This window comes from Leptodactylus fuscus, chromosome 9, assembly GCF_031893055.1.
Source record: "Leptodactylus fuscus isolate aLepFus1 chromosome 9, aLepFus1.hap2, whole genome shotgun sequence".
Classification (NCBI taxonomy): domain Eukaryota; kingdom Metazoa; phylum Chordata; class Amphibia; order Anura; family Leptodactylidae; genus Leptodactylus; species Leptodactylus fuscus.
The window spans coordinates 57,320,261-57,345,530 of record NC_134273.1 but is presented as its reverse complement, the minus strand read 5'-3'; the positions used below and the strand labels follow the sequence as shown (position 1 = coordinate 57,345,530).

Sequence of the window (25,270 nt, the reverse complement as noted above, 5' to 3'; positions counted from 1 at the left end):
TGGCTAGGCAAGAGTACATCACTGCTTAGGGCACTGCCTCTCCATAGCTGAAGCTGTATCATGTTTGTGTTCTCTACAAAGTATAATGCCCCCTTAAAGGGGTATTCCCACGTCGCATACTCACCAGTCTTCGTTGCTGTAAAATCTTCTGTCTTACTGCTTTGTTGCGTCATTGGTGGGCGGGGTTACATATGCAAAGCCAGCGGCGAGATGCCGCCGGCCCTGCGTGCACGCTCATAGACCAGTCTAGTCAACTCTACCATCAGAATAAGAATAAGCCTTCACAATGCGAATACAGACCCAGCATCCGCCTCTCTATTACAGCGGATGACGGGTCTGTATTCGCATTGTGAAGGCTAGACTGGTCACACCATCTATGAGCGTGCACGCAGGGCCAGCGGCATCTCGACGCTTGGCTTTGCATATGTGAATACAGACCCGGCATCCACTGTAATAGAGAGGCGGATGCCGGGGAGTGTAGACGCCGGCACAGGTGCCTGCAAAATCGCTATGCTCCTACCCTGCATGAAGCCAGCAGCGGCAGGAGCTCCTGTTATTTCGCTCCTCCGCACCCCCCCCCTCTCTGGAATAGCAGCATCGCTCCTGCCACTGCTGGCTTCATGCAGAGCAGGAGCATAGCGATGTTGCAGGCACCTGTGCCGGCGTCTACACTCCCCGGCATCCGCTGTAATAGAGAGGCGGATGCCGGGGAGTGTAGACGCCGGCACAGTCTGTATTGGCAGTCCCTTCCCCCCAAAGGGTAAACTACTCCCCCCCCCCTCCAGGCTCGCTCCCGTGCACTTAGCCCCTCCTCCCTCCCCCCTCAGAGCAGGCTGATACATCACTTGACTTATGACTAGATAAGTCAAGGGATGTGTCAAAAAAAAAAATGAATAAAGTAAGATAGTAGACAAACAAAGCAGTTTTGCTGAAGCAATGTATTTAGGAAAAGTCTTACATCCACATTAACAAGCATTATAGATAGGATCCTTGTGATGGGACAACCCCTTTAAAGCCCCTACAGCATAATGCCTCCCCATAGTATGATCACCTACTTAACCCCTTTCCACCGACGGCATTTTTTGATTTTCGTTTTTGCCCCCCCCCCACACACACACACACACACACAGACACCCGACTTCCAAATCCCATAACTTTTTTTTATTTCTCCGCTCTCAGAGCCATATGAGGTCTCAATGTTTGCGGGACAAATTTTTCTTCATGATGCTACCATTATTTATTCTGTACAATGTACTGGCAAAGCTGGAAAAAAAATTCAGAATGGGGTGGATTTGAAGAAAGTGCATTTGTGCGATTTTCTTGCGGAATTTGTTTTTACGGAGTTCACTGTGCAGCCAAAATGACATGTCCCCTGTATTCTATGTTTCGGTACAATTCTGGAGATACCAAATTTATATGGTTTTATTTACAATTTAACCCCTTAAGAAAAATCCAAAACTGTGCCAATTTGTTTTTTTTCTAAAAGTCGCCATATTTTGACACCTGTAACTTTTATACTTCTGTGTACAGGGATGTATAGAGCGTCTTTTTTTGCGGGGCCGGGTGTATTTTTTAGTTATACCATTTTGGAGAATTGCCATTCCTTTGATCACTTTTTATTCAAATTTTTATCAGAGACAAAACTGTGAAAAAATAGCGGTTTGGCACTTTTGCCTTTTTTTTTCCCGCTATGGTGTTTACCATACAGGAAAAATATTTTTATAGATTTGTAGCGGGTGTTTTCAGACACAGGGATAGCTAACATATATGTGTTTCACAGTATTTAGCTACTTTTATATGTGTTCAAGGGAAAGGGGGGGTGATTTGAATTTTTTATACTTTTTAATATTTTTTTTTTTTTTTTTTATTTTTTTTTGCATTTATTAGACCCCCTAGGGGTCTTGAACCCCAAGGGGTCTGATCACTAATGCAATGCATTACAATGCTAATGCATTGCAATACATTTACAAGGCTCTCGGCTGTCATGCCAACATGATGTCGGCTCTGGAGCTTGCTCCAGGCGCCGGCGATCACTGGCAAAATAATGGTGCCCATGCGCCACCTGGAAAATGGCACCTCGGTCAGCTTTGACCGAGGCGCCAGAAGGGTTAATGTCCACAATTGGTGTGGACACTGACCATGGGCATTACTGCATGTTGTTTGCTGTATGATACAGCAGACAACAGGCAGCTGTTAAACACCCGGCGTCTGCCGTACTAGTACAGCGGATGTTGGCAAGGGGTTAATAGGGCTTTGGGAACAGTAGGCCCAATGTGGTGACATCACTATTTTGCCCCAATGGCTTCCAAAATGCTGATGGCTGAATGCAGGGGTGAACCTTCCCCTTTCGCCGCCCGAGCTAACTGCAGAAAGCCGCCCCCCCCCCCCCGCCGGGAGGAGGGGGCGGATCGGGGGCATGTCCGGTTGAATCGGGGGGGTGGCCGGTGAATCGGGGGCATGGCCGGGTGGATCGGGGGTGTGGCCGAGTGAAGGAGCGGGGCTTAGCCCCGTTCGCCGGCAGAGAGTAGGCCCGGAGACTGCCTGCTCTCTGCCTGAGCGTGAGGGGAGGCTGCCGGAGCAGCGCTGCTCCAGTGGCCTCCCCAAACTACCGCTCCGTGCTAAGCCAGTCCAGGACAGCTTGTCCTGGACTGGCTTAGGTTAGCAAAAATTCCGCCCTCCCTGAGGCCCTGGCATAGTGCCGCCTGAAGCGCTCGCTTCAGGTCGCCTCATGGGAGGTGCGGCACTGGCTGAATGGTGAAGCAGAGAGTACATTTCTTGGTTCATTATTAGGAGATGAATGCAACTAACTAAGGTGAGACATGCCCTTCATTTTTTTGTACAGCGGGACAATACCCAGAATCTGGGAAGGTCCATTGAACGAGAGTAGGATGGGAAGCATGGTACAGGTGCCTCAATTAGTGCCAAGTATGGCTGGCAATTCTGTCATCAGCATTACTCACCACTTACTGCCTTAAGGTAATCTGGTGCTGCATTGCTGCAGGACATAGTTGTAGCAAGTGTGGCACTCAGAGCAGAAGGGCCCAAATCATACAATACAGACCACAGATGAAATTTATTAAGGAATCTCCCAATCACCTCCATCTGAGCCTTTGACATTGGCCCTGGTTCTGCTGTAAATTGGGTAGAACAACATTACAGTTTGCAGAGTGAAAAATAAAAGTGGGAGGTGATGACTAGAGATGAGCGAACAGTGTTCTATCGAACACATGTTCGATCGGATATCAGGGTGTTCGCTATGTTCGAATCGAATCGAACACCGCGTGGTAAAGTGCGCCAAAATTCGATTCCCCTCCCACCTTCCCTGGCGCCTTTTTTGCACCAATAACAGTGCAGGGGAGGTGGGACAGGAACTACGACACCGGGGGCATTGAAAAAAATTGGAAAAAGTCATTGGCTGCCGAAATCAGGTGACCTCCATTTTAGACGAATAGTGGATTTCAAATCCGGGTCATATGAGAATGTGAACTTTGTGACTATGAGACAGGGATAGCTGTACAGGCAGGGATAGCTAGGGATAACCTTTATTTAGGGGGGGATGTTATTAAAAATAACTTTTTGGGGCTCTATCGGGTGTGTAATTGTGATTTTTGTGAGATAAACTTTTTCCCATAGGGATGCATTGGCCAGCGCTGATTGGCCGAATTCCGTACTTTGGCCAATCAGCGCTGGCTCTGCTGGAGGAGGCGGAGTCTAAGATCGCTCCACACCAGTCTCCATTCAGGTCCGACCTTAGACTCCGCCTCCTCCAGCAGAGCCAGCGCTGATTGGCCGAATTCCGTACTCTGGCCAATCAGCACTGGCTAATGCATTGTATTGGCGTGATGAAGCAGTGCTGAATGTGTGTGCTTAGCACACACATTCAGCTCTACTTCATCGGGCTAATAGAATGCATTGGCCAATCAGCGCTGGCCAATGCATTCTATTAGCTTGATGAAGCAGAGTGTGCACAAGGGTTCAAGCGCACCCTCGGCTCTGATGTAGCAGAGCCGAGGGTGCACAAGGGTTCAAGCGCACCCTCGGCTCTGATGTAGCAGAGCCGAGGCTGCACAAGGGTTCAAGTGCACCCTCGGCTCTGCTACATCAGAGCCGAGGGTGCGCTTGAACCCTTGTGCAGCCTCGGCTCTGCTACATCAGAGCCGAGGGTGCGCTTGAACCCTTGTGCACACTCTGCTTCATCAAGCTAATAGAATGCATTGGCCAGCGCTGATTGGCCAATGCATTCTATTAGCCCGATGAAGTAGAGCTGAATGTGTGTGCTAAGCACACACATTCAGCACTGCTTCATCACGCCAATACAATGCATTAGCCAGTGCTGATTGGCCAGAGTACGGAATTCGGCAATCAGCGCTGGCTCTGCTGGAGGAGGCGGAGTCTAAGGTCGGACCTGAATGGAGACTGGTGTGGAGCGATCTTAGACTCCGCCTCCTCCAGCAGAGCCAGCGCTGATTGGTCGAGTTCCGTACTCTGGCCAATCAGCGCTGGCCAATGCATTCTATTAGCGTGAACTGAGTTTGCACAGGGGTTCTAGTGCACCCTCGGCTCTGCTACATCAGATTGCTACATCTGATGTAGCAGTGCCGAGTGTGCATCAGATGTGTAGTTGAGCAAAACTGACTCAGCACTGCTAAGTCTCTGCATTCGCATAGGAATGCATTGGCCAGCCTTCGGCCAATCAGCGCTGGCTCTGCCAGAGGAGGCGGAGTCTAAGGTCGGACCTGAATGGAGACTGGTGTGGAGCGATCTTAGACTCCGCCTCCTCCAGCAGAGCCAGCGCTGATTGGTCGAGTTCCGTACTCTGGCCAATCAGCACTGGCCAATGCATTTCTATGGGGAAAAGTTAGCTTGCGAAAATTGCAAACTGACAGGGATTTCCATGAAATAAAGTGACTTTTATGCCCCCAGACATGCTTCCCCTGCTGTCCCAGTGTCATTCCAGGGTGTTGGTATCATTTCCTGGGGTGTCATAGTGGACTTGGTGACCCTCCAGACACGAATTTGGGTTTCCCCCTTAACGAGTATATGTTCCCCATAGACTATAATGGGGTTCGAAACCCATTCGAACACTCGAACAGTGAGCGGCTGTTCGAATCGAATTTCGAACCTCGAACATTTTAGTGTTCGCTCATCTCTAGTGATGACTAGTAACCCTGATCAGATCCAGTAGGGTAAACCAGCCAATGCTGGTTGTTGACTGAACCTATGGGGAGGGGTGGGCAGGAGGGGAAAGGAGTGACCGCTGTTTATATGAATTGACAGGCAGGACCTGCACTTACAGGAGGAACTATGCTGGAGTGAAATATCACACCAGCATCACAACTCCTGTAATTTCATCACCGACCAAATCCCCTTAGTAGTGTTTGGAGTGATTTCTGGGTTTCTCTTGGAGCTCCTGGCATCTGCATTTGTTCACATGGGTATCTTTCTATTCAGTTTCCCTACAGCTAACATGATGCCTTGCACTTCACTTAGAGCTAATGCACACCACCTTCTTCTCTCAACCCCTCCCAGTTTCCCTAGCTAAGGCTTGCTTCACACATGTTTATGTGATCACTCCATTTGAATTCAGTTTGAGACTAAAAACTGACTGATGCACATCCTGATTGCAAACTGATGCTGGGTTCATACCAGCGTTCGGGTCTCCGTTATCAGGTTTCTGTCTTCTGCATAAAACACTCACCGGTGCTCAAGGCTGGACACTTTTCAAACCCATTCAAATGAATGAGTTTGAAAAATGCCTGCAGGTTTCCGTCTCCTGCCCAGTTTCAGGCAGGAAACGGAAACCTGCAGAATGGAGACCACGGGCGCAAATGTGAATTAGCCCTGACACCTTTTTATGCTGATAGCAAACGCTGCCTGTTTAAAATGTGTCAGTTTACTTTAGATATCTTTTTCTTTTAATCTAGAAGTTTGACTTGACTTGAGGACAGATAAGGGGATTAAAAGTAGGTAAGAAGTGGGGTAAGAAGAGTAGAGATAAGGACTAGAGATGAGCGAACACTAAAATGTTCGAGGTTCGAAATTCGATTCGAACAGCCGCTCAATGTTCGTGTGTTCGAACGGGTTTCGAACCCCATTATAGTCTATGGGGAACAGATACTCGTTAAGGGGGAAACCCAAATCCGTGTCTGGAGGGTCACCAAGTCCACTATGACACCCCAGGAAATGATGCCAACACCTCTGGAATGACACTGGGACAGCAGGGGAAGCATGTCTGGGGGCATCTAACACACCAAAGACCCTCTATTACCCCAACATCACAGCCTAACAACTACACACTTTACACACTCAATACCACCTCTCTGACAGTAGGAAAACACCTTGAAACGTGTATTTGGCACTTGCAGTGAGGAGAGCTTGTCACCAGCAGTGAATTTGGCCCTTGTAGTAAGTTGAGGTTGGCACCAACATTTGTTTTGAAAATCAGGGTGGATTGAGCCTCTAACCAGCAGAGTTTGGGCAAATTCATGGTGGAGGGAGCCTCTAAACACCCCAGTTTGGGCAAATTCATGGTGGAGGGAGCCTCTAAAAACCCCAGTTTGGACCAATTCATGGTGGAGGGAGCCTCTAACCAGCCCAGTTTGGGCAAATTCATGGTGGAGGGAGCCTCTAAAAAACCCAGTTTGGACCAATTCATGGTGGAGGGAGCCTCTAACCAGCCCAGTTTGGGCAAATTCATGGTGGAGGGAGCCTCTAACCAGACCAGTTTGGACCAATTAATGGTGGAGGGAGCCTCTAACCAGCCCAGTTTGGACCAATTAATGGTGGAGGGAGCCTCTAAACAGCCAAGTTTGGACCAATTCATGGTGGAGGGAGCCTCTAAAAACCCCAGTTTGGACCAATTCATGGTGGATGGAGCCTCTAACCAGCCCAGTTTGGGCAAATTCATGGTGGAGGGAGCCTCTAAACAGCCCAGTTTGGGCAAATTCATGGTGGAGGGAGCCTCTAACCAGCCCAGTTTGGACCAATTAATGGTGGAGGGAGCCGCTAAACAGCCCAGTTTGGACCAATTCATGGTGGAGGGAGCCTCTAAAAACCCCAGTTTGGACCAATTCATGGTGGAGGGAGCCTCTAAAAAACCCAGTTTGGACCAATTCATGGTGGAGGGAGCCTCTAACCAGCCCAGTTTGGACCAATTCATGGTGGAGGGAGCCTCTAAACAGCCAAGTTTGGACCAATTCATGGTGGAGGGAGCCTCTAAAAACCCCAGTTTGGACCAATTCATGGTGGAGGGAGCCTCTAACCAGCCCAGTTTGGGCAAATTCATGGTGGAGGGAGCCTCTAACCAGCCCAGTTTGGACCAATTAATGGTGGAGGGAGCCGCTAAACAGCCCAGTTTGGGCAAATTCATGGTGGAGGGAGCCTCTAAACAGCCCAGTTTGGGCAAATTCATGGTGGAGGGAGCCTCTAAACACCCCAGTTTGGGCAAATTCATGGTGGAGGGAGCCTCTAAACACCCCAGTTTGGGCAAATTCATGGTGGAGGGAGCCTCTAAAAACCCCAGTTTGGACCAATTCATGGTGGAGGGAGCCTCTAACCAGCCCAGTTTGGGCAAATTCATGGTGGAGGGAGCCTCTAAAAAACCCAGTTTGGACCAATTCATGGTGGAGGGAGCCTCTAACCAGCCCAGTTTGGGCAAATTCATGGTGGAGGGAGCCTCTAACCAGCCCAGTTTGGACCAATTAATGGTGGAGGGAGCCTCTAACCAGCCCAGTTTGGACCAATTAATGGTGGAGGGAGCCTCTAACCACCCCAGTTTGGACCAATTCATGGTGGAGGGAGCCTCTAAACAGCCAAGTTTGGACCAATTCATGGTGGAGGGAGCCTCTAAAAACCCCAGTTTGGACCAATTCATGGTGGAGGGAGCCTCTAACCAGCCCAGTTTGGGCAAATTCATGGTGGAGGGAGCCTCTAAACAGCCCAGTTTGGGCAAATTCATGGTGGAGGGAGCCTCTAACCAGCCCAGTTTGGACCAATTAATGGTGGAGGGAGCCGCTAAACAGCCCAGTTTGGACCAATTCATGGTGGAGGGAGCCTCTAAAAACCCCAGTTTGGACCAATTCATGGTGGAGGGAGCCTCTAAAAAACCCAGTTTGGACCAATTCATGGTGGAGGGAGCCTCTAACCAGCCCAGTTTGGACCAATTCATGGTGGAGGGAGCCTCTAAACAGCCAAGTTTGGACCAATTCATGGTGGAGGGAGCCTCTAAAAACCCCAGTTTGGACCAATTCATGGTGGAGGGAGCCTCTAACCAGCCCAGTTTGGGCAAATTCATGGTGGAGGGAGCCTCTAACCAGCCCAGTTTGGACCAATTAATGGTGGAGGGAGCCGCTAAACAGCCCAGTTTGGGCAAATTCATGGTGGAGGGAGCCTCTAAACAGCCCAGTTTGGACCAATTCATGGTGGAGGGAGCCTCTAAAAAACCCAGTTTGGACCAATTCATGGTGGAGGGAGCCTCTAAACAGCCCAGTTTGGGCAAATTCATGGTGGAGGGAGCCTCTAAACAGCCCAGTTTGGGCAAATTCATGGTGGAGGGAGCCTCTAACCAGCCCAGTTTGGACCAATTAATGGTGGAGGGAGCCTCTAAACAGCCAAGTTTTGGGAAATTCATGGTGGAGGGAGCCTCTAACCAGCCCAGTTTGGACCAATTCATGGTGGAGGGAGCCTCTAAACAGCCCAGTTTGGGCAAATTCATGGTGGAGGGAGCCTCTAAAAAACCCAGTTTGGACCAATTCATGGTGGAGGGAGCCTCTAACCAGCCCAGTTTGGACCAATTAATGGTGGAGGGAGCCTCTAAACAGCCAAGTTTGGACCAATTCATGGTGGAGGGAGCCTCTAAAAACCCCAGTTTGGACCAATTCATGGTGGAGGGAGCCTCTAACCAGCCCAGTTTGGGCAAATTCATGGTGGAGGGAGCCTCTAAACAGCCCAGTTTGGGCAAATTCATGGTGGAGGGAGCCTCTAACCAGCCCAGTTTGGACCAATTAATGGTGGAGGGAGCCTCTAACCAGCCCAGTTTGGACCAATTAATGGTGGAGGGAGCCTCTAACCACCCCAGTTTGGACCAATTCATGGTGGAGGGAGCCTCTAAACAGCCAAGTTTGGACCAATTCATGGTGGAGGGAGCCTCTAAAAACCCCAGTTTGGACCAATTCATGGTGGAGGGAGCCTCTAACCAGCCCAGTTTGGGCAAATTCATGGTGGAGGGAGCCTCTAAACAGCCCAGTTTGGGCAAATTCATGGTGGAGGGAGCCTCTAACCAGCCCAGTTTGGACCAATTAATGGTGGAGGGAGCCTCTAACCAGCCCAGTTTGGACCAATTAATGGTGGAGGGAGCCTCTAACCAGCCCAGTTTGGACCAATTAATGGTGGAGGGAGCCTCTAACCAGCCCAGTTTGGACCAATTAATGGTGGAGGGAGCCTCTAACCACCCCAGTTTGGACCAATTCATGGTGGAGGCAGCCTCTAAACAGCCAAGTTTGGACCAATTCATGGTGGAGGGAGCCTCTAAAAACCCCAGTTTGGACCAATTCATGGTGGAGGGAGCCTCTAACCAGCCCAGTTTGGGCAAATTCATGGTGGAGGGAGCCTCTAACCAGCCCAGTTTGGACCAATTAATGGTGGAGGGAGCCGCTAAACAGCCCAGTTTGGGCAAATTCATGGTGGAGGGAGCTTCTAAACAGCCCAGTTTGGACCAATTCATGGTGGAGGGAGCCTCTAACCAGCCCAGTTTGGGCAAATTCATGGTGGAGGGAGCCTCTAAACAGCCCAGTTTGGACCAATTCATGGTGGAGGGAGCCTCTAACCAGCCCAGTTTGGACCAATTAATGGTGGAGGGAGCCTCTAACCAGCCCAGTTTGGACCAATTAATGGTGGAGGGAGCCTCTAACCAGCCCAGTTTGGACCAATTCATGGTGGAGGGAGCCTCTAAACAGCCAAGTTTGGACCAATTCATGGTGGAGGGAGCCTCTAAAAACCCCAGTTTGGACCAATTCATGGTGGAGAGAGCCTCTAACCAGCCCAGTTTGGGCAAATTCATGGTGGAGGGAGCCTCTAACCAGCCCAGTTTGGACCAATTAATGGTGGAGGGAGCCGCTAAACAGCCCAGTTTGGGCAAATTCATGGTGGAGGGAGCCTCTAAACAGCCCAGTTTGGACCAATTCATGGTGGAGGGAGCCTCTAAAAAACCCAGTTTGGACCAATTCATGGTGGAGGGAGCCTCTAAACAGCCCAGTTTGGGCAAATTCAAGGTGGAGGGAGCCTCTAAACAGCCCAGTTTGGGCAAATTCATGGTGGAGGGAGCCTCTAACCAGCCCAGTTTGGACCAATTAATGGTGGAGGGAGCCTCTAAACAGCCAAGTTTTGGGAAATTCATGGTGGAGGGAGCCTCTAACCAGCCCAGTTTGGACCAATTCATGGTGGAGGGAGCCTCTAAACAGCCCAGTTTGGGCAAATTCATGGTGGAGGGAGCCTCTAAAAAACCCAGTTTGGACCAATTCATGGTGGAGGGAGCCTCTAACCAGCCCAGTTTGGACCAATTAATGGTGGAGGGAGCTTCTAAACAGCCAAGTTTGGACCAATTCATGGTGGAGGGAGCCTCTAAAAACCCCAGTTTGGACCAATTCATGGTGGAGGGAGCCTCTAACCAGCCCAGTTTGGGCAAATTCATGGTGGAGGGAGCCTCTAAACAGCCCAGTTTGGGCAAATTCATGGTGGAGGGAGCCTCTAACCAGCCCAGTTTGGACCAATTAATGGTGGAGGGAGCCTCTAACCAGCCCAGTTTGGACCAATTAATGGTGGAGGGAGTCTCTAACCACCCCAGTTTGGACCAATTCATGGTGGAGGGAGCCTCTAAACAGCCAAGTTTGGACCAATTCATGGTGGAGGGAGCCTCTAAAAACCCCAGTTTGGACCAATTCATGGTGGAGGGAGCCTCTAACCAGCCCAGTTTGGGCAAATTCATGGTGGAGGGAGCCTCTAAACAGCCCAGTTTGGGCAAATTCATGGTGGAGGGAGCCTCTAACCAGCCCAGTTTGGACCAATTAATGGTGGAGGGAGCCGCTAAACAGCCCAGTTTGGACCAATTCATGGTGGAGGGAGCCTCTAAAAACCCCAGTTTGGACCAATTCATGGTGGAGGGAGCCTCTAAAAAACCCAGTTTGGACCAATTCATGGTGGAGGGAGCCTCTAACCAGCCCAGTTTGGACCAATTAATGGTGGAGGGAGCCTCTAAACAGCCAAGTTTGGACCAATTCATGGTGGAGGGAGCCTCTAAAAACCCCAGTTTGGACCAATTCATGGTGGAGGGAGCCTCTAACCAGCCCAGTTTGGACCAATTAATGGTGGAGGGAGCCTCTAACCAGCCCAGTTTGGACCAATTAATGGTGGAGGGAGCCTCTAACCACCCCAGTTTGGACCAATTCATGGTGGAGGGAGCCTCTAAACAGCCAAGTTTGGACCAATTCATGGTGGAGGGAGCCTCTAAAAACCCCAGTTTGGACCAATTCATGGTGGAGGGAGCCTCTAAACAGCCCAGTTTGGGCAAATTCATGGTGGAGGGAGCCTCTAACCAGCAGAGTTGTGGGAAAGCAGGGTGGAGGGAGCCTCTAACCAGCAGAGTTGGTGGAAATCAGGGTGGAGGGAGCCTCTAACCAGCAGAGTTGGGGGAAATCATGTTGGAGGGAGCCTAGTATTAGCAGAATTGTGCAACGCTTATGGTGGATGAGTATGAGGATGCGGAGGAATTGGAGAGGTTGAGTACAGACATGGAGTTTCATGTTGGGGTGCTTTACACAGGTGGGCACAAAAATGAAGGCTCTATCCAGTGGTGGTTCATTTTTATCAAAGTGAGCCGGTCGGCACTCTCAGCTGACAGACGGGTGCGCTTGTCAGTGATGATGCCACCGGCTGCACTGAACACCCTCTCAGATAGGACGCTGGCGGCAGGACAGGACAGCACCTCCAAGGCATATAGGGCAAGTTCAAGCCACAGGTCCAACTTCGACACCCAATACGTGTAGGGCGCAGAGGGGTCGGAGAGGACAGGGCTGTGGTCGGAAAGGTATTCCCGCAACATGCGCCTATACTTCTCACGCCTGGTGACACTAGGACCCTCCGTGGCGGCACTTTGGCGAGGGGGTGCCATCAAGGTGTCCCAGACCTTAGACAGTGTGCCCCTCGTTTGTGTGGACCGGTGAGAACTTGGTTGCCTACTGGAGGAACTGCCCTCCCTGCCGCCAACGTCACATGCTGGAAACATCTCCATCATATTCTGCACCAATTGCCTGTGGCAAGCATTGATGCGATTGGCCCTCCCCTCTACCGGAATAAAAGACGAGATGTTGTTTTTATACCGGGGGTCAAGGATAGCAAAGATCCAGTACTGGTTGTCCTCCATGATTTTGACAATACGCTTGTCGGTTGTAAAGCACCCCAACATGAACTCAGCCATGTCTGCCACAGTGTTAGTTGGCATGACTCCTCTGGCCCCACCGGAAAGTTCAATCTCCATTTCCTCCTCATCCTCCATGTCTACCCATCCGCGCTGCAACAATGGGACGATTCGAAGTTGCCCGGAAGCCTCCTGTATCACCATCACATCATCGGACAACTCTTCTTCCTCCTCCTCCTCCTCCTCCATTAAACGCAGTGAAGCGGACAGATGTGTGGACCTACTCTCCAGCTGTGACGGATCGGATGCTATCCCTAACTCCTCTGTGTGATCTGAGTTATCCCTGATGTCAATCAGGGATTCTCTCAGAACACACAAGAGCGGGATTGTAAGGCTCACCATCGCATCCTCAGAGCTCACCCTCCTTGTGGACTCCTCAAAGACCCGTAGGATGTCACAGAGGTCTCTCATCCATGGCCACTCATGGATGTGAAACTGAGGCAGCTGACTTTGTGGCACCCTAGGGTTTTGTAGCTGGTATTCCATCAAAGGTCTCTGCTGCTCAACCACTCTATTCAACATCTGAAACGTTGAGTTCCAGCGTGTGGGGACGTCGCACAAAAGCCGGTGTTGTGGCACATGCAGGCGTTGCTGGAGAGATTTTAAGCTAGCAGCGGCTACTGTCGACTTGCGAAAGTGGGCGCACATGCGCCGCACTTTCACCAGTAGCTCTGGAACATTGGGGTAGCTCTTTAGGAAACGTTGCACCACTAGGTTGAAGACGTGGGCCAGGCATGGAACATGTTGGAGTCCGGCAAGCTCCAGAGCTGCTACCAGGTTCCGGCCGTTATCACAAACGACCATGCCTGGGCCCAGGTGCAGCGGCTCAAACCATATTGCCGTCTCATCAAGGAGGGCATCCCTCACCTCGGAGGCAGTGTGCTGTCTGTCCCCCAAGCTGATCAGCTTCAGCACAGCCTGCTGACGTCTACCAACGCCAGTGCTGCAACGTTTCCAACTCGTAGCTGGGGTCAATCTAACAGCGGAGGAGGAGGCGGTGGCGGAGGAGGAGGCGGTGGCGGAGGAGGAGGCGGTAGAGGAGGAGGAGGAGGGGGGTGTTCTTCTCGTGTCCCTGCCAGGAATGTTAGGCGGGGAGACGAGGTACACCGGGCCAGTTTGGGAAGCAGTCCCAGCCTCAACTACATTCACCCAGTGTGCCGTCAGTGAAATGTAGCGTCCCTGTCCGCATGCACTTGTCCACGCGTCGGTGGTCAAGTGGACCTTTGTGCAAAGCGCGGAACTAAGGGCCCGCCTGATGTTGAGTGACACGTGCTGGTGCAAGGCGGGGACGGCACACCGGGAGAAGTAGTGACGGCTAGGGACGGCATAGCGAGGTGCCGCAGTTGCCATCAGGTCCAGGAAGGCGGGAGTTTCAACAAGCCGGAACGCCAACATCTCCTGGGCCAGCAGTTTAGCGATGTTGGCGTTCAAGGCTTGCACGTGTGGGTGGTTAGCAGTGTATTTCTGCCGCCGCTCCAATGTCTGAGAGATGGTGGGTTATTGTAAAGAAACGCCTGATGGTGCCTTTGATGGTGCAGGAGAAGGAGATAAGACAGGACCAGGGGAGGATGAGGTAGAAGTCAACAAAGTGGCGGAGGCAGATGAAGTGGTGTCCTGGCTCGTCCTCTGGAGTGCATCGCCAGCACAGTCAGCAGTGGCAGTGGCAGAGGCAGAGGCAGTGGCAGAGGCAGTGGCAGTGGCGTGAACGGCAGGCGGCCTTTGTCCTGCCGTTGCTGCCTGCCACTGATTCCAGTGCTTGGATTCCAAATGACGGCACATTGAAGTGGTGGACAGGTTGCTCTTCTCAGAGCCCCTAATCAATTTCGAGAGGCAAATTGTGCAGACAACACTATATCTGTCCTCGGCGCATTCCTTGAAAAAACTCCACACCTTCGAGAAACGTGCCCTCGAGGTGGGAGTTTTTCGGGGCTGGGTACGAACTGGAACATCTTGGGAGATTCTGGGTGTGGCCTGGCTTCGCCTAAGCTGCTGACCTCTGCCTCTGCCTCTAGCTACCCTTTTTGGTGCTGCACCTGCCTCAACATCCACACTACTTTCCCCGCTTGACATCCCCCCTGTCCAGGTCGGGTCAGTGTCCTCATCATCCACCACTTCCTCTTCCAACTCCTGTCTCATCTCCTCCTCCCGCACAATGCGCCGGTCAACTGGATGCCCTGACGGCAACTGCGTCACATCATCGTCGATGAGGGTGGGTTGCTGGTCATCCACCACCAAATCGAACGGAGATGGAGGAGACTCTAGTGTTTGAGCATCTGGACACAGATGCTCCTCTGTTAGGTTCGTGGAATCGTGACGTGGAGAGGCAGGTTGAGGGACAATGAAAGGAGCGGAGAACAGCTCTGGGGAGCAGGGACAGTTTGGGTTATTGTTCTGTAAAGCTTCGGAATTTTGGGAGGAAGGAAGACAAGACTGTTGGGTAATAGGAGGAGAGGAGGCAGAGTCTGACTGGCTGCTGGACAATGTGCTGTAAGCGTTCTCTGACAGCCATTGCAAGACCTGTTCCTGGTTCTCGGGCCTACTAAGGTTTGTACCCTGCAGTTTAGTTAATGTGGCAAGCAACCCTGGCACTGTGGAGTGGCGCAATGCTTGCTGCCCCACAGGAGTAGGCACGGGACGCCCTGTGGCTTCACTGCTACCTTGCTCCCCAGAACCATTCCCCCGACCTCGCCCACGGCCTCGTCCACGTCCCTTTCCGGGAGCCTTGCGCATTTTGAATTCCTAGTTAGAAATTGGCACTGTATACCAGTAGTAAAAATTGTGGGTGCACGTAACCCCAATATATTCTTTGAATTCCCAGTCAGACACTGGCACTATATGGCAGTAGCAAGAAATGAGGGTATTTGTATTCCCAATATATTCTTTGAATTCCCAGTCAGACAATGGCACTGTATACCAGTAGTAAAAATTGTGGGTGCACGTAACCCCAATATATTCTTTGAATTACCAGTCAGAAACTGGCACTATATGGCAGTAGCAAGAAATGAGGGTATTTGTATTCCCAATATATTCTTTGAATTCCCAGTCAGACACTGGCACTATATGGCAGTAGCAAGAAATGAGGGTATTTGTATTCCCAATATATTCTTTGAATTCCCAGTCAGACAATGGCACTGTATACCAGTAGTAAAAATTGTGGGTGCACGTAACCACAATATATTCTTTGAATTACCAGTCAGAAACTGGCACTATATGGCAGTAGCAAGAAATGAGGGTATTTATAACCCCAATATATTCTTTGAATTACCAGTCAGAAACTGGCACTATATGGCAGTAGCAAGAAATGAGGGTATTTGTATTCCCAATATATTCTTTGAATTCCCAGTCAGACACTGGCACTATATGGCAGTAGCAAGAAATGAGGGTATTTGTATTCCCAATATATTCTTTGAATTCCCAGTCAGACAATGGCACTGTATACCAGTAGTAAAAATTGTGGGTGCACGTAACCACAATATATTCTTTGAATTACCAGTCAGAAACTGGCACTATATGGCAGTAGCAAGAAATGAGGGTATTTATAACCCCAATATATTCTTTGAATTCCCAGTCAGACAATGGCACTGTATACCAGTAGTAAAAATTGTGGGTGCACGTAACCCCAATATATTCTTTGAATTACCAGTCAGAAACTGGCACTATATGGCAGTAGCAAGAAATGAGGGTATTTGTATTCCCAATATATTCTTTGAATTCCCAGTCAGACACTGGCACTATATGGCAGTAGCAAGAAATGAGGGTATTTGTATTCCCAATATATTCTTTGAATTCCCAGTCAGACAATGGCACTGTATACCAGTAGTAAAAATTGTGGGTGCACGTAACCCCAATATATTCTTTGAATTCCCAGTCAGACACTGGCACTATATGGCAGTAGCAAGAAATGAGGGTATTTGTATTCCCAATATATTCTTTGAATTCCCAGTCAGACAATGGCACTGTATACCAGTAGTAAAAATTGTGGGTGCACGTAACCCCAATATATTCTTTGAATTCCCAGTCAGACACTGGCACTATATGGCAGTAGCAAGAAATGAGGGTATTTGTATTCCCAATATATTCTTTGAATTCCCAGTCAGACACTGGCACTGTATACCAGTAGTAAAAATTGTGGGTGCACGTAACCACAATATATTCTTTGAATTACCAGTCAGAAACTGGCACTATATGGCAGTAGCAAGAAATGAGGGTATTTATAACCCCAATATATTCTTTGAATTCCCAGTCAGACAATGGCACTGTATACCAGTAGTAAAAATTGTGGGTGCACGTAACCCCAATATATTCTTTGAATTACCAGTCAGAAACTGGCACTATATGGCAGTAGCAAGAAATGAGGGTATTTGTATTCCCAATATATTCTTTGAATTCCCAGTCAGACACTGGCACTATATGGCAGTAGCAAGAAATGAGGGTATTTGTATTCCCAATATATTCTTTGAATTCCCAGTCAGACAATGGCACTGTATACCAGTAGTAAAAATTGTGGGTGCACGTAACCACAATATATTCTTTGAATTACCAGTCAGAAACTGGCACTATATGGCAGTAGCAAGAAATGAGGGTATTTATAACCCCAATATATTCTTTGAATTCCCAGTCAGACAATGGCACTGTATACCAGTAGTAAAAATTGTGGGTGCACGTAACCCCAATATATTCTTTGAATTACCAGTCAGAAACTGGCACTATATGGCAGTAGCAAGAAATGAGGGTATTTGTATTCCCAATATATTCTTTGAATTCCCAGTAAGACACTGGCACTATATGGCAGTAGCAAGAAATGAGGGTATTTGTATTCCCAATATATTCTTTGAATTCCCAGTCAGACAATGGCACTGTATACCAGTAGTAAAAATTGTGGGTGCACGTAACCCCAATATATTCTTTGAATTCCCAGTCAGACACTGGCACTATATGGCAGTAGCAAGAAATGAGGGTATTTGTATTCCCAATATATTCTTTGAATTCCCAGTCAGACAATGGCACTGTATACCAGTAGTAAAAATTGTGGGTGCACGTAACCCCAATATATTCTTTGAATTCCCAGTCAGACACTGGCACTATATGGCAGTAGCAAGAAATGAGGGTATTTGTATTCCCAATATATTCTTTGAATTCCCAGTCAGACAATGGCACTGTATACCAGTAGTAAAAATTGTGGGTGCACGTAACCCCAATATATTCTTTGAATTCCCAGTCAGACACTGGCACTATATGGCAGTAGCAAGAAATGAGGGTACTTGTATTCCCAATATATTCTTTGAATTCCCAGTCAGACAATGGCACTGTATACCAGTAGTAAAAATTGTGGGTGCACGTAACCCCAATATATTCTTTGAATTCCCAGTCAGACACTGGCACTATATGGCAGTAGCAAGAAATGAGGGTATTTATAACCCCAATATATTCTTTGAATTCCCAGTCAGACAATGGCACTGTATACCAGTAGTAAAAATTGTGGGTGCACGTAACCACAATATATTCTTTGAATTACCAGTCAGAAACTGGCACTATATGGCAGTAGCAAGAAATGAGGGTATTTATAACCCCAATATATTCTTTGAATTCCCAGTCAGACAATGGCACTATATGGCAGTAGCAAGAAATGAGGGTATTTGTATTCCCAATATATTCTTTGAATTCCCAGTCAGACAATGGCACTGTATACCAGTAGTAAAAATTGTGGGTGCACGTAACCCCAATATATTCTTTGAATTACCAGTCAGAAACTGGCACTATATGGCAGTAGCAAGAAATGAGGGTATTTATAACCCCAATATATTCTTTGAATTCCCAGTCAGACAATGGCACTGTATACCAGTAGTAAAAATTGTGGGTGCACGTAACCACAATATATTCTTTGAATTACCAGTCAGAAACTGGCACTATATGGCAGTAGCAAGAAATGAGGGTATTTATAACCCCAATATATTCTTTGAATTCCCAGTCAGACAATGGCACTGTATACCAGTAGTAAAAATTGTGGGTGCACGTAGCCCCAATATATTCTTTGAATTCCCAGTCAGACACTGGCACTATATGGCAGTAGCAAGAAATGAGGGTATTTGTATTCCCAATATATTCTTTGAATTCCCAGTCAGACAATGGCACTGTATACCAGTAGTAAAAATTGTGGGTGCACGTAACCCCAATATATTCTTTGAATTCCCAGTCAGACACTGGCACTATATGGCAGTAGCAAGAAATGAGGGTATTTGTATTCCCAATATATTCTTTGAATTCCCAGTCAGACAATGGCACTGTATACCAGTAGTAAAAATTGTGGGTGCACGTAACCCCAATATATTCTTTGAATTCCCAGTCAGACACTGGCACTATATGGCAGTAGCAAGAAATGAGGGTATTTGTATTCCCAATATATTCTTTGAATTCCCAGTCAGACAATGGCACTGTATACCAGTAGTAAAAATTGTGGGTGCACGTAACCCCAATATATTCTTTGAATTACCAGTCAGACACTGGCACTATATGGCAGTAGCAAGAAATGAGGGTATTTGTATTCCCAATATATTCTTTGAATTCCCAGTCAGACAATGGCACTGTATACCAGTAGTAAAAATTGTGGGTGTATATAGCCCCAATTCTATTGCTAGGGGACTTGCAGGGTATTTCTGGGGTGAAGGTGGGGGGGCACACCGTTGGAACGGGTATCGGGGTATATATCGGGTATACGGGAATACACTGACAGTGTATTCCATTCAGGATCCTGGGAAAGCTGGGTTGCGGCGATTGAGCCCGTCAGTGCCACTTTACACTGACAAGCTTCTCCCTGGAATTTAGCTCTTATAAGAGCTGTTGGTTGTCTTCTCCTTCCTATCCTAGCCTGTCCCTGCCTACCCAGAATCTAAGCCCTAGCTAGCTGGACGGAAACCTCCGTCCTCGGTGAATTGCAAGCTCAGAATGACGCGAACCTGGGCGTCGCTGTTCTTTTAAATTAGAGGTCACATGTTTTCGGCAGCCAATGGGTTTTGCCTACTTTTCTCAACGTCACCGGTGTCGTAGTTCCTGTCCCACCTACCCTGCGCTGTTATTGGAGCAAAAAAGGCGCCAGGGAAGGTGGGAGGGGAATCGAGTAATGGCGCACTTTACCACGCGGTGTTCGATTCGATTCGAACATGCCGAACAGCCTAATATCCGATCGAACATGAGTTCGATAGAACACTGTTCGCTCATCTCTAATAAGGACATAAGGACATTTATTATATGTTCCTATATCTACTCTGTTCTGTCCTTGTCTGTCCTTAAGTGACCGTTCACAAAGATGTCCGACTTTTCAAGCGAACAGCAAAACCCTACATGTAAAGAACGTGCATGATGCCCTATTAAATCAATGCAAAATTTACTGACACAGCTAGTGTCCGATGCTAATGTCCGCGCAAGATTTTGCGTGGACATTAGCACCGGACACTAGCTGTCGGACACCGACGCTAGTGTGAACGCCCCCTAACTTTAAAATTGCCACTACATCCTAAGGCTAGGTCATCAGTATACAAGTTGCAGAAAATTCCTTCAGCACTTAGATACCCAGATTTCCTTGACATGTATGCTCTTTTCTATATCTGTTTGAAATTGCAATTTATACAATATCTTGTGCATTTCTAATGAGATTTTCAGCATCTCAAACTTTACCATTGCATTCAGGAACATAATTGCTCCATCCAGAGGCTGTGCACTGCCGTCTTCTTTCTCTGCTCGCCATCTGATATCTAAAACATAAAATGACTACAGTCATTCATAAATTACAATATACGTATGTTTGATATGGCATAAACTGGCATAGATTAGGTATAGATAAAACATAAAATCTAGGGGGAAGGGGAAGATAAACCAAATAAAAATGCACACGAATTCTTGTACAATTCGCACATTTATTCCATTCACTTTGCAGGTATTGTAATATACTGCGTTTTGGCTACAACAAAAAAAGTGCGTATTTGGAACGAGAAGCCCCGGTCTAACAAGTTATAAGCCTCGTTCGGCAGGTGGGTGGGAGTTGTTGATATGGGGTAGAACTTAATATGCAAAACTGCAACAAACACCACCACCTTCTGGACTATGCACTAAAATTGGTCCTGAATAGAGATGAGCGAGTAGTGAAATATTCGATATTCGTTTCGAGTAGCCTCTCAATATTCGACCGAATATCGAATCCCATTATTGTCTATGGGGAAAAAATGCTCGTTTCAGGGGAAACCACAATTCGACTCAGGAGAGTCACCAAGTCCACTATGACACCCCAGGACAGTAGGGGAAGCATGCCTGGGGCCATCTAACACGCCCAAGTCCCAGTATTACCCCAATATCACAGCCTATCAACTAGACACTCCAAACTCAATATGGAAAGTGGAAAAATACTTGGAAACCTTCTTTCCTCCACAACAGTATGGACAGAAACACAAATTTAAGGCTAAAGAAACATTAGCATGCACCCCTTTAAATCACGTTGCCCATGACAACCACAGATGGCATAGGCAATGGGAAATCCAAAAGCCCCCACCCTTAACTGTCATTGTTTATGTGTGTGTGATGTGGTGAGACTTCCAAAAATTATTTTTCTGGCCCTTCACGTGAGCCCTTCCAAATTAAGTTAGAGGCCCTTAAGCTGAGCTACCAGCAGAGATTGAGGCCCTTGAGGTGATTACAGCCTTTTACCAGCATATTTTTAGGCCCTTTAAGTTAGTTCAGCCTTGCAGCAGCAGTTTTTTGTGCTTGGGGTGAGTTGAGCCATGCTCCAGCAGTGTTTTTGGTCCTTGGGATGAGAAGAGCCTTGCACCAGCAGTGTTTTTGGCCCTTGGAGTGAACTGAGCCTCTTACCAGCATAGTTTTTGGCCCTTTAATTTAGTTCAGCCTTGCACCAGCAGAGTTTTTGGCCCATTGGGTGAATAGAGCCTTTAAACAGCAGAGTTTTAGTTTCTGGCCCTTGGGGTGACCCCTAAAAAATTAGATTTCAGGCCCTTGGGGTCGAGCCCTAAAACATTAATTTTCAGGCCCTTGGGGGGAGACCTAAAACATTAATAGGGTTTTTTAACTATTTATTTACAGTGAAGGTGGTGGTGTTGGAGGAGGAGGAGGACAAGGAACTTGTGTGCTGGCACAGACACATGGAACTGTGTCTCGTCAGTACTGTGGACGGGACATGCTGGTTGCGGGTCCACAATATCTGTTATCCACCCTGGTATAGATTCCTGGTGCTCGGGCCTCGTCAGCACTACACCCTGCTTGAAGTTGTGGCACTGCTGGCTGCCTCTCTCCAGTATATAATTGGAGTCGAGCTACTGCGGCCTGGACCCCCAGCTGGATTTCCTCTTCCTCGCCCCTTTGTGCTACTGAGGAGAGGCACTGCTGGCAGCCCCTCTCCAGTACCTGGACTGTGGACTGGATCTCCAGCTGGATTTCCATGTCCACGTCCTCGCCTCCTTGTGCTACTGACGAGGGGCACTTCTGGCAGCCCATCTCCAGTAGCTGGACTGTGAAGTGGATCCCTAGCTGGATTTCCACGTCCACGTGCCCGCCCCCGTCCCTTGATACTATTCTGATACATCATTGGCAGGTTCAGTGTATGTGTACACTGTTCCTGCAGTGTGGTTCTGAAACGAGCTTTTGATTGTAATGTTTTCCTGCTTAGCAGCGTCTAAACTATATCTCACCCTCAATACAGTGACTCTCCCTATCTCACCAAAACGTATCTGACAAGAATATGGCTGACACTATTCTTATAAATTCGAGGTCACCTGATTTTGCCAGCCAATGACTTTTTCCTCATTTTTTTTTTTTTTTTTTGATGCCTACATTTTCCTGCTTCCTGTACCACCTTCCCTGCACAGTTATTGGTGCAAAAAAAAAACACCAGAGAAGGTGGATACGAATTTTTACTGCATTTACCACGTGGCATCCAATTGGAATCAAATATGTCGAATGCTTTAAAATTCGATCGAATATCTACTCGATCGAACAGTATTCGCTCATCTCTAGTCCTGAAACTTTGAAGGAAACTAGGATAACTTTATATCACTTTTTAGTTAACTTAAACTAGCTAAAAGTAATCCATATTTTAATTCACAATCCCCCTCCTTGCACAAGGACCTTTGCACAAGGGGGGCAACACGGTGGCTCAGTGGTTAGCACTGTAGCCTTACAGTGCTGGTGTCCTGGGTTTGAATCCCACCAGGAACAACAAATGCAAGGAGTTTGTATGTTCTCCCCGTGTTTGCATGGATTCCCTCCCATTCTACAAAGACATACTGATAGGGGAGAAAATGTACATTGTGATTCCTATATGGGGCTCACAATCTACATCTTAATTTAAAAAAAAAAAAAAAAAAAAAAAAAAAAAAAGGACCTTTGCACAGGTTAGAGTGTCTAGAAAACTGTACCGTAGAAGTCACTGAATTATTTCCAGACCATTGCTGCCTAGCAAAGAATGGACTTTGTAAGGACACACACCTAACACCCTGTTGTGAATTTTGTCATATATTTGTAGAAGGAATAACATAGGAAAGAAGCAAAATGTAGAGCATTAGTAAAAGACACCCCAGAATTATTTCATGAGGGATAAAAATAACTTGTAAAAAAATATGTGAACAAGGTCCTCTTTAATTGTATAATATAGATTTGACTTACCCGACCTCACAAGAATATTCAACAATGGCTCCAAAATCAAATGAATCGTCGTTGATCACCTCAAATCTTCCATTTTCGAGGTCACCCGGATGCCCACAATTTTTTTCTGTAAACAAACAAAAAAAAAAGTACATTTTTGTATTTATCTATTTAAACAAATGATTTAAAGATCATTCAAGTCTATTGCATTTTGCCATGTCCATTTCTACAGTTATAAAAATATGTATAGATGCTACATTGTTCCTATTTACAGAAAATCACAGTCTATCACTGATATACTTGGCCTCAGAGCCTGGCTACCCAGTCGATAAAGGCTGCATTGAACGTGTTCTCTAGGTAGGATCATCAGTGTCCTGGTGTTTGCTGTCAAGATCTTAAAGGGATATTATTAGAGATGAGCGAACACTAAAATGTTCGAGGTTCAAAATCCGATTTGAACAGCCGCTCACTGTTCGAGTGTTCGAACGGGTTTCGAATCCCATTATAGTCTATGGGGAACATATACTCGTTAAGGGGGAAACCCAAATCCGTCTCTGGAGGGTCACCAAGTCCACTATGACACCACAGGAAATGATGCCAACACCTCTGGAATGACACTGGGACATCAGGGGAAGCATGTCTGGGGGCATCTAACACACCAAAGACCCTCTATTACCCCAACATCACAGCCTAACAACTAAACACTCTACACATTCAAAAAAACCTCTATCAAAGTGGGAAAATACCTGGAAACCTTCTTTACTCCCCAAATGGATGGACACAAACCCCAATTTAAGCTCAACAAACAGTAACAACCACCCCTTTAAACCACGTTCCCCATGACAACCACAGATGGAACAGGCAATGGGAAATCCTTCAGTCCTCACCCTCTACGGTCATTGTGGATGTGTGTGTGTGTGTGTGTGTGACTGTGTGAGATGTGGTAAGACTTTCCAAAATTCACTTTTATGGCCCTTAACGTGAGCCCTTCAAAACAAAGATACAGGACCTTAAGCTGAGCTACCAGCAGAGATTGAGGCCCTTGGCATGAGTAGAGCCTTGCACCAGCAGTGTTTTTGGCCCTTGGAGTGAGTAGAGCCTTGCACCAGCAGTGTTTTTGGCCCTTGGAGTGAGTAAAGCCTTGCACCAGCAGAGTGTTAGCCCCTTTAAAACTCTTTGCCCCTAAAACAGTGGTTCCAGAACCATCACTCTCATTGTGTTGGATTAATGCAGTGGATTGGACTGAGGACCCAAACATTGACCTTGATTTTGACTGTCAAATTGATAACATTTTGGCATCAAGTCCTGGGGGTAACTTTTATTTAGAGGACCACAAAGGGGGAGAATTGGCTGCAACCACTACTAGCGGTAATGGTCCTCTAATATCGGACTCTACATTACCTATACAGGGCTCTGATCAGGTGTTAATTGTCCAAACAACATGCTCCAGTACTTTACATGTAGATCAGAAACCACTTTCCCTTCCGACACCAGAGTTAACCAAGCTTCACCATCATCATGCTGCTGAGATGGAGCCACTAAAGGAAACCTTGCCTTCAAAGGCATATCCTGGAGCTGTGACTGAGCCAAATGTAAACACAGAGTCCTTTTGAACTGAACAAAATTCACCAGCAGTGTTTTTGGCCCTTAGGGTGAGTTGAGCCTTGCACCAGCGTGTGTCCCGTAACATCAGGCGGGCCCTAACTTCTGCGCTTTGCACAAAACTTCCACTGGACCACCAATGCTTGGACAAGTGCATGCGGCCAGGGACGCTACATCTCAATCACGGCACACTGACTGAATGTAGTTGAGGCTGGGACCGGGTCGCAAACTGTGGCAGCCTGCTTTCTCTCCCCGCCCATTATTCCTGGCAGGAGTGCTGAAACACCACCCTCCTCCTCCTCCACCGTTAAGTGGACCTCAGGTACGAGCTGCAAATGCTGCAACACTGGCGTGGGGAGACGTCAGCATGCCGTGCTGAAGCTCATCAGCTTGGGGGACAGACAGCACACTGCCTCTGAGGTCAGGGATGCCATCCTGGATGAGATGGCAATTTGTTTTTCCCCGCTGCCCCTGGGGCCAGGCTTTTTTGTCTTGTTGGAGCTTGCCAGCCTCCAACACGTTCCATGCCTGGCCCATGTGTTCAATGTAGTGGTGCAA

At 47.8% G+C, this 25,270-nt stretch overlaps 1 protein-coding gene across 1 annotated transcript in view; it reads right to left on the bottom strand.

Annotated features, from left to right (window-relative positions):
• CFH (complement factor H) overlaps window positions 1-25,270 on the bottom strand; it is a 177,294-nt gene that overhangs the window by 129,363 nt on the left and 22,661 nt on the right. Inside the window, exons 3-4 of the mRNA XM_075287702.1 lie at window positions 23,132-23,237; window positions 20,141-20,217 (exon numbers count right to left, since the gene is read on the bottom strand). Coding sequence (XP_075143803.1) covers window positions 20,141-20,217; window positions 23,132-23,237 — 183 coding nt within the window. The remainder of the gene's footprint in view (window positions 1-20,140; window positions 20,218-23,131; window positions 23,238-25,270) is intronic.